At 57.4% G+C, this 12,417-nt stretch overlaps 4 protein-coding genes across 4 annotated transcripts; 2 read left to right on the top strand and 2 right to left on the bottom strand.

The window, feature by feature from the left end:
• Positions 1-689: 689 nt before the first annotated feature.
• Positions 690-2,425, top strand: CH63R_11220 (High-affinity nicotinic acid transporter; the record flags this gene model as incomplete). Its single annotated transcript, XM_018306194.1, has 5 exons — positions 690-841; positions 926-1,459; positions 1,527-1,948; positions 2,009-2,201; positions 2,260-2,425. 5 exons carry the CDS (start codon positions 690-692, stop codon positions 2,423-2,425), a joined length of 1,467 nt encoding a protein of 488 aa, XP_018153035.1.
• Positions 2,426-6,061: 3,636 nt separating this feature from the next.
• On the top strand, positions 6,062-7,288 carry CH63R_11219 (Duf814 domain-containing protein; the record flags this gene model as incomplete). The annotated part of the gene is made up of 1 exon (XM_018306193.1): positions 6,062-7,288. One exon carries the CDS (start codon positions 6,062-6,064, stop codon positions 7,286-7,288), a length of 1,227 nt encoding a protein of 408 aa, XP_018153034.1.
• Positions 7,289-8,742: 1,454 nt separating this feature from the next.
• CH63R_11218 (dienelactone hydrolase) lies at positions 8,743-9,903 on the bottom strand (the record flags this gene model as incomplete). The annotated part of the gene is made up of 4 exons (XM_018306192.1): positions 8,743-8,945; positions 9,095-9,444; positions 9,561-9,669; positions 9,765-9,903. The coding sequence occupies 4 exons, from the start codon at positions 9,901-9,903 to the stop codon at positions 8,743-8,745; spliced, it is 801 nt and encodes a 266-aa protein (XP_018153033.1).
• A 941-nt stretch (positions 9,904-10,844) lies between these two features.
• Positions 10,845-12,417, bottom strand: CH63R_11217 (Riboflavin transporter MCH5; the record flags this gene model as incomplete). The annotated part of the gene is made up of 2 exons (XM_018306191.1): positions 10,845-11,798; positions 11,941-12,417. The coding sequence occupies 2 exons, from the start codon at positions 12,415-12,417 to the stop codon at positions 10,845-10,847; spliced, it is 1,431 nt and encodes a 476-aa protein (XP_018153032.1).

Genomic DNA, 12,417 nt, shown 5'->3' with positions numbered 1-12,417 from the left:
AAAGCCGAGGCCTGGCCTTCCGCCCTAGCACATTTCTTATTCATAACCGCGCAGTCTGACTAGCACCCGCCCTTGCTCCAATTGGCAACCCGCTCGGGGGAGGCGATCACGCTTATCTGTCTCAGCGGTAAGCAGTAGATTATCTTTCGGTGTCATGTGTAACGGCGAGGCGAAACAGGACCAGCGGTAACCAGATGTGGAGGGACAGACTCCCCGATGTCACCCCAATCTCATCGCCGCTTCAGGAAGGTTGCAACAGATCTTCCCCCCGAATATTCATGCCTGACCCGCCAGTTCTCGCCGCATGCGTTTGCGCGAGCGGCCGCCGTTGGCATTCTGGCGATATGTACGCTGTGTTCTGGGCCCATTGGCCAGGAGACGAAATGCGTGTCCAACCTACCTTGTCTGGGTGGTCTTACTTGCATAATCCATATGTGACTTGCTGCTCCTGCTGTCAGCTTGCTGCTCTGTTGGCGGTAGACAACCGCTAGGGCTTTGATAAGACGTGCTGACAGGGAGGCGGTTCTGGAGACACGGGGCATGGTTAAAAGCTTGACTCCGGCTGCCGCGATCTACCCGCAAAGCCAAGTCTTCTGCCCCGAGAAGTTATCCCATCAGTCCTTTTTGTTTATTTTTACTATTCCGTTCTTGCTGTGCCGCGTTGGGCTGAGGGCCACTTTGCTGCCGCCATGGAAGCCAACACCGTTTTGAAGTCTGAAAAGACTCCCCGCGCCGAGTCGGTTGAGCTTGCCGAATCGCAGGCCTTTGACGAGACCTCCACGAAGAAGCTCCTAAGAAAGCTGGACTGGCACATCATCCCTTTCATGAGCTTGATCTACTTGTGAGTCCAGAGAGTCGCGTGGTCAACCCGTACAAACTCCGACCACGAGCACTCCGCTTACGATGCTGACTTGGACTCAAAAAGACTCTGCTTTCTGGACCGGACCAACATTGGCAACGCCAGACTGGACCACCTGGAACAGGATCTCAAGCTGCACGGCCTCCAGTACAATGACTGCCTCGCCGTCCTGTTCCCGTTCTACATCGCGGCCGAGATCCCGAGCAACATCATGATGAAGCGGCTCAGGCCGTCCATCTGGCTGACGTTCATCATGGTGTGCTGGTCTGCCTCGATGATAGGGCAGGGCTTCGTGAAGGGCTACAACGGACTCATGGCCACGCGGGTGTTCCTGGGCATCTTCGAGGGCGGCCTGTTCCCCGGCGTCAACTACTACATCACGCAGTGGTATTGCAGGCACGAGTGCGGGTTCCGGATGGCGCTGTTCTTCTCCGCCGCGACGCTCGCCGGTGCGTTTGGCGGCATCCTCGCTCGAGGGATCGCGGAGATGCACGGCGTCGGCGGGCTTTCTGCGTGGGCCTGGATCTTCATTCTCGAAGGTATCCTGAGCATTCTGGTGTCCTTCACGGCGTACTGGGCCATCTACGACTACCCGGCGACGTAAGAACCCCCCCTATCATCACATGGCAGAGATGGAACAGACCTAAACTAACATCATGACGATCAGCGCACAGTTTCTTAGCGACAAAGAGCGGTCCGAGGTCCAGAGGCGGCTGCAAGAAGACTCGGGCCATTTATCAAACGATTTCGACATCAAGTACGTGTGGCAGGCGATCAAGGACTGGAAGATCTACATCCACATGCTCGTGTGCATGGCGGGCTTCTGCCCCATCTACTCCATCGCCCTCTTCCTGCCGACCATCATCAAGAACATGGGCTACACGGCCAACAACGCCCAGCTGATGTCCGTGCCGCCGTACTGCTTCGCCTGCGTCTTCACCATCGCCGCGAGCTGGTACGCCGACAGGGTCAGACAGCGCGGAGTGTTCCTGATGGGCTTCCAGCTTGTGGCGATCCTGGGATTCGGGTTGTTGGTCGGCACGAGTAAGTCCTCGGCACAATACGCCGGGACCATCTTCGCCGCGATTGGTACGTGTCGACGACGACTCCTAGTGAGCAGAGGCGACGGCTGCTGACTCAGTTCGCCAGGCATCTATCCGCAGATCCCTCTTGGTCTTGCCTGGAACAGTAGCAACATCGGCGGCAGTCTGAAGAGGGGAACCGGTATAGCGATGCAGGTCATGGGAGGCAACTGCGGCGGCATCATCGCATCCTACGTCTATCTTAGCCGGGATGGCCCTCGCTACACCACGGGCCACAGTATCCTTATCGGCTTCGTCAGGTAAGAGATTTCGGTCATGAACTCTCCAGCGTGGATTCCATCTTTAACCGAAACTCAGCATGGCCTTCTTTCTGACCTTGTTCATGACCACCTGGTGTCGCAAGGAGAACGCCCGTCGGGACCTCCTCAACACTGGGGCGGACGTGCAAGAGTTGACGGAAGAGCAGAAAAAGCTGGAGGCGGAGCTTGCCGACAACGTACCATGGTTCAGGTACACCATCTAGAGTAAGAACGTCCAAGAGGCGACATTGCCGGTCCACCTCGTCGGGACAAGCCGGCCAAGTTGAGGCGACTTCCTCAGGGACTCCAGCTCGGAAACCTAGGTTTCTAGGAAACCCCAGTGTTGATGGTCAAGTCAAGGAGGGCCGTGATGACGATGGCGTTATCTGAAACCAAAGGCACATCCAAACCGTCCACAATCAACCGTGATGATGGATTGGCCTGGCCCGGGTCGAGACGACGTGAGGTGAACTCAGTTATAAGCTTGTTTGGAAATCCGACAATCGCCACCCCGGGTCTGTGTCCTCGGGTGGTTAGGCACGAGCATCGTTGGTCAGAATGTCTCATTTTCCGCATTCTAGAGATACCGTCGTTATGTGAAGATTGATGCAGGGGGGGAAGGATATAGCGAGACGGGTCAAAAGACCGAACCTCGGAGCTACATTGGATCAAACTGGGTAGAGGAAATCGTTGGACAAACCATGGTGAACGACGGGATATTCATGTCTGATGCATCCTTCCAAGTTATCTTCAGATTAATAGACGCGGGGACTCCGTAAAGGCCGCATTGAGGTGGCCCGTAGCCGGACTTGTTGAAGATTGCGATCCCGTGCTGTCTCGCTTGCCGCCGCTGGTTGCGGGTGGCTAAGCCACTTCATCGCCCGAAAACCAAAGACGTTAAACTAGAGCCACCGGTATAACGTATAAGCCATGCTTTAAATCAATGGCTATAGTTGTTTTTTGTCGTTGAGAAAAAAAGACCGCAACTCCGCTGGGGCGGTGCAGTGTTGCGAAGAGGAAAACAAGCATACTAGTTGGCGTCGACGTTCTAGAATGTCGCTGGAGGAGGATGAGGGTGTGGCCTCGGTTTCGGTTTCTTCGTTATTCTCCGGCACCGCAGACCCGTACCGGGCCTAGCGGGCATGGCATGGCATGTCATGCCATGCTTAGCTCCCACCCAACTTATTGATGAGGTTACTAGGCTTAGGGCCTTAATTTTTCAAAATGCCTGTTTCGTTCGGGTGCACGCCCATTGCCGTGGAGGCGAAATTAGCCCATTATGCCCTCAAAGTCGCAGTGTACTATGGTCTAGCCTTACCGATAGTGACTTGTGACAAGCCTACCCCAGAGATTGATTTTGTACCGGCAAAGGAGGGAAGTATGCCTTGCTGCTGGCGTGACACGGGCGTCGAGATGGATTCAAGTTGACGAGCACAAGGGGCCAAGCAAGCTGGCGCTGAAGCTGAAAATGCCCGGAAAGAGACCAACTTGGTGCGGCCTGACGCGAAGTTGCCGTTGAAGTGACAGGCGTTGCCCCTGGACACTGAGAACGTGTGTCCGAGTACTGCTGCTGCTTGCTGTCACAAACCGACGGATGCACACCTACCTCTCTGTTCGCCCGCATGTTAAGACTTGTGTAAGCCCACGCAAGCCCTATCGTGAACGAGAGCGGCTTGATAGTAAGAAGTGACGTTCTCAATGTCGTGGCTCGCGAACGTCGAAGCCTGTGGAGTGCGAGTGTGGCGTATTCCATAGGGTATTTCATGTATGTGTGCCGAGCCCAACGTTAACGTGGATCAGGATCCATCGGCCATCATACGTACACTGATGCAATACTGCGGATATAGGGATCACGACATGGAGGTTTAGCCCCCCCCCCCCCCCCGTTATTGGCCCTCGCAGTACTCTGTATCCTACCCCCTGAGTCTGAGCCGACCATGTAGCAGCTGTGCTGTGTGGTCTGTGGAATGCTTAGATGAGACGATCTTGTACACGTCGTCGACTTATCGGCACAATACCTTCACTCGCTTTCCCTCTATCCTCTGTGTCTGTGTCTGTGTCTGTCTCACTCTTCTCTCTAACAGCTTTGATCCCTCCACTCACCCCCCTTCTCGTCTGTACATCTGTAGCGTAGTCTCTCTCAACAGGGTCAACACCGGCAGGGATCCAATAGGAGCTGGCTCAATACGCGGACAACTCGTTTCACTTTCTTCACGCACACACGCCGTTCTCCCATCCGTACGAGCCGCTCTCTGTCTACTGTAGTGGTGGTGTTTCTGACGCAAGCGCCCCGTGCTTACCCCCCCCCCCCCCCCCTTGACTCGTTAGCAAGGCGCAGTTGGCGGCCAGCAGGTCTTCTTTTCCTCCCTACGCACACTGTATCTCGTACTCGCCCGCCCCCCCACACTCACCCGATGGCATAGCGGGACGGGGCAGACTCAACTCACACTCTCCTAGTCATAGGCAGTCAGTCGGGAAACTCTAGAGCCGGATCTACCCCGTCGTTACGTTGCGGGCTCATGCCCATCACGATATAACTCGAGTGGGCTTGCACGTCCAACTTTGCTTGCTCGTCCGTCTTGGGACGCCGACCGAAAAATCGATATTGAACCAACATCCGAAGGGGGGGGGCCACATACGGCTTCTCCATCCAACAAGCTTTTTTTGCCCAACGTCTTTACAGCCTGTCGTTGACTGTAGCTCTTCTCGGTTCTTCATCTCTCACTCACTCGCCCGCCACTCTCACTCACACGCACGCGCACACACACACACACACACACACTCATACGCACGCACATAAAACGCTGAGCAGCATCGAAGCCTCAAAAAAACGCTAACTAATTCCGGTCCCGGCCTCCTCCTCCTCCTCCACCCCCCCAAACACTCACCTACGTCCCCGACGTGTGTTTCTTCATCTTCCCGCTCGCGTCCAGTCCATCTCTCCCTCCCCTCCCTCTTTTCTCCTTCCCTCCATCCCCACAAATTCGCTTTCGGTCTCTTCAATCTGCTTGCCAACCCATCGCACACACACACATCCAGCGTCTACTGCCATCTATCACTAGGTATACAGCATCTCTAAGCGGCCCCGCGCCTGGGCAAAGCAAACTCCGGCCGGCTGCCGCATCCCGCTGACATTCTCCCGCCGCTGCCTTTGCTGGATTCCAACCGATTCGCCAAGGGAGCCGCCGACCGTCTTCCCTGCCAAGAGTTCGCCCACTGGCGTTCCAACAGCAGGGGGGCTTAAACGCACCGCGAGAGAGAGAGAGACAGAGACGGTGAACGCACTTAACTCCCCCCCTTTTTCTCTGGGGTCCAACCGCCCGTGGAGCTCGCGGGATTGTGCTCGCTCGCTTCCCGCCTGGCTCGGTGAAGCGCGCCACAACATACCCAAGGAGGGTGGGTAAGAAAGGCTAGTTGGTGGTTTGTCACTCACTTTTCTCACTGAGAGGAAAGATGCCGCGTCTCGGGTACAAGAAGTCTCGCGGTGGCTGTGCAAGATGTAAACAACGGCGTGTAAAAGTACTACTCACTCCTCACATCCACATTCATCTTACCTCCTCACTCACTCTTCCATCTGTCCGTGGTCATATCACATACATACATACGCACATATACACACACACCTACCTACCTTTACACATGCACACACATACACATACACATAAACACATACATACACATACATACACGCATACACATACACATACACACACACACACACACACACATTCGCACGCAGGCTGACGTACATTTACACCTAGTGCGATGAGAACAAGCCTTGTGGCGCCTGCATCAGACACAACACCCAATGCAGTCTCGTTGAGAGCTCGTCCGACGGCCAATCAGGCTCAGGCGACAAAATGGCCTGGGAGACGACGACGAACCACTCTCAGTCGGGACTCGTCAGGGAGTCGAGCCTCCAGCGGAAGAGCCTGTCGCGCAAGGGATCGAGTGCCAGCCGCAAGACGCAGACGTCCATCAGCCCGATAGACCAGTCGCTAACGCCGCCGAGCCTGCGCGAGTCCACCCTCAACCTGTCGGCCGACTTCATGAGCGACCGCGGCTCGTCCATCGGCAACCGGCGGTCCTCCATCGCCGCCTCAAGCCCCGATCCGTTTCCCTACTTTGTCAAGTTCACCACCGAGCCCGTGGAGCCGGTCTACCTGAGCAGGTGGATCACGCATCTCGAGCTGATGCACCACTACTCGACCGCCACCTGCCTCACGCTGCCGAGGTCCAACGACGTCAGCCAGATATGGCAGTTCGAGGTCCCGAAGCTGGGCCTGACGTACATGTTCCTGATGCACGAGATCCTCGCCATCAGCGCCCTGCACCTCGGCTACCTGCACCCGGAGCAGCGGGAGTCGTACGCGCTGCACGCCTCGCAACACCAGAGCGACGCCATAGTAGGCTTGCGGGAGTCTCTCATGCAGATCTCGGCAGAGAACTGCCACGCCCTCTTCGCTACCTCGTCGTTGCTGTTGCTCAACGCCTACTCTACCTTTCCCTACCAGAGGGGGCCACCGCAGAGCCCCGACTCGCCGACCATCGACGACATCCTCGACGTGTTCCTTCTCGTCAGGGGCATGAACCACATCCTGCTGTCAACACAGCCCATCATCCAGGCAGGGCCGTTCGCGCCCTTCTTCACCGAGGTCGTGACCCCGGCGTCGACGCCGCTGCTGGACGCCGTCACGCAGCACCTCAAGGAATTCCGGTCGGCCCTCGAGGCCGACGACGTCAACTCGTCGAGCAAGGCCGTGGTGTCAAAGGAGATTGACGTCTTCCTGCAGTGGATCATGCACGCCGTCGAGACCACGGCCACGCCGGAGATACGCGTGGTTCTGACGTGGCCCATCAACCTCACGGAGGAGTACCTGCGGCTGCTGCGGCACCGCGATCCCGCGGCGCTGACGCTGCTGGCGTACTACTGCGCCGTCGTCCGCTCGACCGAGGCGACTTCCTGGTTCGTGCAAGGATGGGGCATCAACGCGGCGCGGGCCATCGTGTCGGATCTGGACCCCGAGTGGAAGGACATGATCAAGTGGCCCCTGGCTTTCATGAGCGACCGGAGCATCCAGCTATAACCATGATATCAAAATCATCCAAGATGAATCAGCAACTTCTCGTGACGCTCCGGAAGTGTGTGGTCCCAGCCGTCATCATGAACGGCGTCTGCCTGAGTGAGAGAGAGAGAGAGAGAGAGAGCCTCAAGAGCCCTGGGATGGGTGATATTCTCCACACCAGCGCACGTTTGCCCCCGCCACACAAAGCGTTTTCCCTGGACATTCCAGGATATACGGCGCCAAGGGTATACCCCTTCAGCCCACCATCCCCCCTATCAGGGTCGAGGGCGAGCCAAAGGGGCGAACTAAGATCGAAAACCTCCGGGCTTTCGGCCGAAGGCAGGGAGCCGCAGACAGAAGCAACGGGCCCGGAATCCCCAACGCGGCCGGGCGGCTTTAAAGCGGACATATGGATCCCGGCATTGAAGGCAGGGCACATTCAGCCTCATGCAGTCTACAAAGACGATAACGGAACAGAGAGGAGATAGAGTGTGTTTGTGTGTGTGTGTGTTGACTGGAAGCATTACAGTTGACGGGACCGCCTCAAACCCCGAAACCGAAAGCGAGGGGGTGGAGATGTCCGCAGTTCACTGGCAGGGGGTGGTGAACCTTAAACCGGTGAGATTTGTATTGGCGTGAAGCTCATTGGTAAGGCTGACTGGCTTTCTGGCTACGATAGAGAGAAAGGGAGAGAGAGAGAGAGTCTTGTCTCTTCGGATATATCATGGGAATCGTTGCGCCCGGGACCACCATCAGGAGACGGGGAAGGCCAGTGACATCGAAATCCTTGCCGTTGGTTGGAATATCCACAACGACGAGCGGGCGCAGAAGCTTAAGTGGCGTGGTGAAGCGTGGCATGATGAATAAATGAGCAGCGGGCCAGGGCCTGGATGGATGCGCCTATCTGCGTGACGGCGGCGGAATGTGTACAAGAGTCTTCCTCCTCGATCCACCAACACAAAGAAATGTCTTGGCTTTCAGGAACGTCTTGTCCTTGCAGTAGTGAAGCATGACGCGAAAGCGGCCGCCCTCGTTTCAGCGGCCACGAGGTTTCTTCTCTTCATTCAGCCGTCACCATGTGTGATCGATCCTAACCCAGTGTTGCCTCCGACTTATGTCAAGGCTGGACTAGGCGGCGGACGTCATTTGATGAGTTGCCTACAGCACTAGCTGCTGTCTTCAGTATCGTTCAAACCCTCTCATGGACCACAGTCTCGTTCGATGCCAGCTGACCATCAAACCTCACAGGTAACACCGGACTGTGGTGGGAAGCCGGGGGACAAACTGAAGTTGGCTGTGACTGCTTCACCGTAGCACCCCGACGACATTTTACACGACACGAAGCGTCTCTACGCTGCCCTACCCCATCGATTCTCGAAAGAACACAGAAGATTCCTCTCCCAATTACAACAAGAATGTTCTATTCCTCAACGTTTTTTTGGAGCTATCTACATACAAAAAGATACCCCCCTCGCTCAAGCCCAGACGTCGAAGAAGCGCACAGCCTGGAGGAAAGCCTCCTCCTTACCGAACTTCTGCCTGGGGTCCGAGACGTTGGCGCGGACGCCGAAGCCGTGGGAGGTGCCGCTGTACAGCGCAACCGTGAACGGCTGTCCGGTCTGGCTGAGGAGCGCCTCGACCTCGGCGCGACGGGCGGGAGACATGAGATTGTCCGTCTCTGTGACAGAAAGAAACTCGGTCAGCAAGTCTACGATTTCTCTCTCTCTCTCTCTCTCTCTCTCTCTCTCATCGGCACCTGTCGGGAAGAGGAAAGAAAAGAAGAACAAAAAAAAAAAGAAAGAGAAAAAAAAAAAGGAAAAAACTCACCAGCAGCGGCGACGCTGGCGGGGCGGGTGATGGCCTTGATCTCGTCGTCGGAGAGCAGGCTCGGGTGGGCGGCGAAGCCGACGTCGGCGCCCTTGCCGTCGGCGAGGACGCGGAACGCGTAGCGGCCACCGAAGCAGTAGCCGGTGACGGCGACCCTGTCGACGCCGAGCTCCTCGCGGAGGTAGCGGATCGAGTTGGCGACGATGGGGTCCGTCACGTTGGGGCCGTGCTGCGCGAGGAACTGCGTCGTGTTGAAGCCGGGGATGTTGATGTCGTTGGGCGCCGGGTTGCCGTTGAACAGGTCGGGCGCGACGGAGACGAAGCCGGCGCGGGCGAAGCTGTCGGTGAGCCTGGGGGGAAGAGAGCGCGTTGGTCATGTCAGCTTTTGTTTGGGCTTTGGACCGGGAGCGAGACCGCGTCTCGAAGCTCGCGTGGGAGTGATTATCGTTTTCCGCGTTGGACTTACAGCTTGTTCTGGTCCAGCTGGATGCCAAAGACATCAGTCAGGTACAAAACCCCGGTTGTCTTGTTGCCATGCGCGCTCCATTTCTTGGGCTTCGAGACGTATTGGGTCACTGTGTTTTCCGCAATAGCATCAGTTGAACGGGTTCAGAAAACACGATCCATCAAAAAGGAAGAGGGATCCCCTCTCACAATCCAGCTTACTTACGTCCGTTGTAGGAAACCTCCTTGCCGACGGGAGTGCCGGTGTGGGCGATGAGGGGAACGTCGGCAACGGGTCCCTTTCTCTCGGCAGTGACCAGGGAGGCGAGCCCCAAGAGCGCCACGACAATCGACTTGCTGAGCATCGTATCTTGAATTGATTGACGGTTGTGTGGTTCTCTGCTGGAGGAGGGATATGGTGCTTGCTGGGAGTAACCGGTCTAGGTCTCACAGTAGGCGATGCAGGTTGGGTGAGGAGACGGGACGAAACATTTCCAAACAACGGTCGGGAGGCAGCGTTATGCTTAAGTCTTGTTAAGCTTCTTCTCCTCAACCCACCCACACAGAGACGGGCATTTGATCATCGATGGGCCGTGATGACAAATTGCACCTAGCCGTCCCGGAATCAGAATTGATGGGCAGCCCGGGACCGGAGATACGACATTGCTACGATATATCCATGCCAGGCCTGACGGGCAACTAACCCTGTTGTCCTGGAAGACGTCATCCAAGTCATTCGTCGGCCGCTGAACACAGCCGCCGTCGGTGAAGGGGTCTTAAAAAAGTGAGAGAAATCCGAGAATGCCGTGCGGGGGAAAGGGGAGGGTGGTCCACGCAGGTCAGAGAGTCGGAGTCGGAGCCAAGATGATTCTTCTCCGCTTCGATATAACGCCCCAATCAATGTGCTTACGCCCCTTGTTCCGCACGACTCTGTCTTGCTTGTTTGTAGCTTTCAATGCTACGCTGGTTTGATGATGCGGTGATCCTTGGATCTCAGCACCAACTGGGGGGGGGGGGGGGGGGTACGCGTGTGCGTGGGGCGATTGCGAGATGTCAGTGGCCGTTTCGCTGCCGATTCGGCAATGGTTTTTTGTTGACGGGAATTTTTCATTATTCATTTCTCGGTGAGTTCGTCCGCCGTCCATCATTAGACTCATCCGAGACTCATCAGACTTCCCAGTCTGTGTCCGTCCAGTCAACATATCGTAACATACACGGGGCCCGTCCCTACACTTCCAACAATCCATCAGCTAGCTAGCCATCGTAAACGGCGGTTGCACACGCCCGGGTTCGCCAGTGCCGATTCTCAAACAAATCCCAAAAGGCCCTCGTTCGTAAACATCTTGGCGCAAAGCGCAAGCACCGTCCCTGCCATACAGACCACACCGCCAAAGATGGAGATCTGGTCGTAGCCGTGATACCGATTCAGCAGCGCACCGCTGACGGGCGGCCCAACCAAGACAGCCATGGACGCGAATGCAATGCCCATCCCCATGTAGGTGCCGATGTCCTTTGGGCTCTTGGGACACAACGTGAACACGACCGAACCGCCCGAGATGATGGCGCCCGAGGTGAGACCGTAGGCCGCGGAGAAGCCGATGATGCCGGCCTCGTTGCCGGCCTTGGGCCAGACCAGAATCAGCACCCCCGTGAGGAGGCCCGCCGTGAAGAGCGTGTTGATGCGACCGAACTTGTCGCCCAGGATCCCGGGCACGATGCGTCCGGGGACCGAGGCGCCGTTGATGATGGCGACGAGGTACGAGGCCAGCGCCGGGTTCATGCCGTGGTCGATGCCGAACGTCGGCAGGTAGAAGAGCGGGATGAACATGCCGACGAACATGAGGCACACGCCGCCGATCAGGCAGAGGTAGAGCGGGTCCCGGAACGCCGTCCAGACGAAGAAGCGGCTCTTGCGCGGCGGGAGGCGCGCCCTGACCGTCATGGACGAGAAGAGGAGGACCGGCATCATGATGAACCCGCAGACCCGGACGGACCAGCCGAACCCGACCGTCTCCAGCAGCTCCGAGAGCACGATTGGGAACACGACGGCGCCGACCGAGGAGCCGGCGATGACGAGGCCCATGGCCGCGCCCCTCCTCTTGAGGAAGTACTGCGGCGTGGCCGCCATCGCCGGGAACATGATCAGCCCGTTGGAGATGCCGCTGAGCACGCCCTGCGCGAGCATGAACTGCCAGTACTCGCGGCACAGGCTGGTCATCATGACGGAGAAGATGTACACCACCGCGGCGGGACGGATGACCTGTTGGGCGGGGGAAAGGAAACACTATCATCAGCCCTCTACTTCTTCGTTTTTCGTTTTTCTTTTTCTGGTGCTGGAAACGGGTTCCGGATTTTTGGATTTTTTCTCATGATTGCTCGCGCGCGCTATATGGAGAACTTACCCAGGCACCGTATCGATCAAACACCGGGCCCCCGATGGCCCCCGAGGCAAAGACGAGAAAGGCCTGGATGGAGCCGATCCAGGAGATGTCGTCCGGGGTGTGGTCGCGCAGCTGGTTGCGCATGTAGTACGCCTGGAACACGCCGAACGAGTTGGTGTACCCCAGCGAGCAGAACAGGATGCCCGCCGTGCCGGCCGCCACGAGCCAGGCGCGCGTGCCGCCCTCGGGGTACTCGTCGTCCGTCGACCTGGTGATCTTCTCCTGCTTCTCGTCCTCGGTGTGCTTCTCCTGCTGCTGCCCGGTCGAAGGCGCCGCCGGCGGTGACGACGTGCTGCTGCTGCTGCTGCCCTTCTCCGACGCGGTGCGCGACTGCTGGTGTGCTTCGTGGCGAGCTCCTCCCGTCGGCGGCCTCGAGGGAGCCTCTGTCGTCGTGGCGGCGTCCTTGACCACGTCCATCGTCTCGGTCGCTTCGTTCAT

The sequence above is a fragment of the Colletotrichum higginsianum genome, chromosome 8 (genome assembly GCF_001672515.1).
Source record: "Colletotrichum higginsianum IMI 349063 chromosome 8, whole genome shotgun sequence".
Lineage (NCBI taxonomy): Eukaryota > Fungi > Ascomycota > Sordariomycetes > Glomerellales > Glomerellaceae > Colletotrichum > Colletotrichum higginsianum.
The sequence above is the reverse complement of the archived record's forward strand: the minus strand, read 5'-3'. Positions and strand labels throughout refer to the sequence as shown.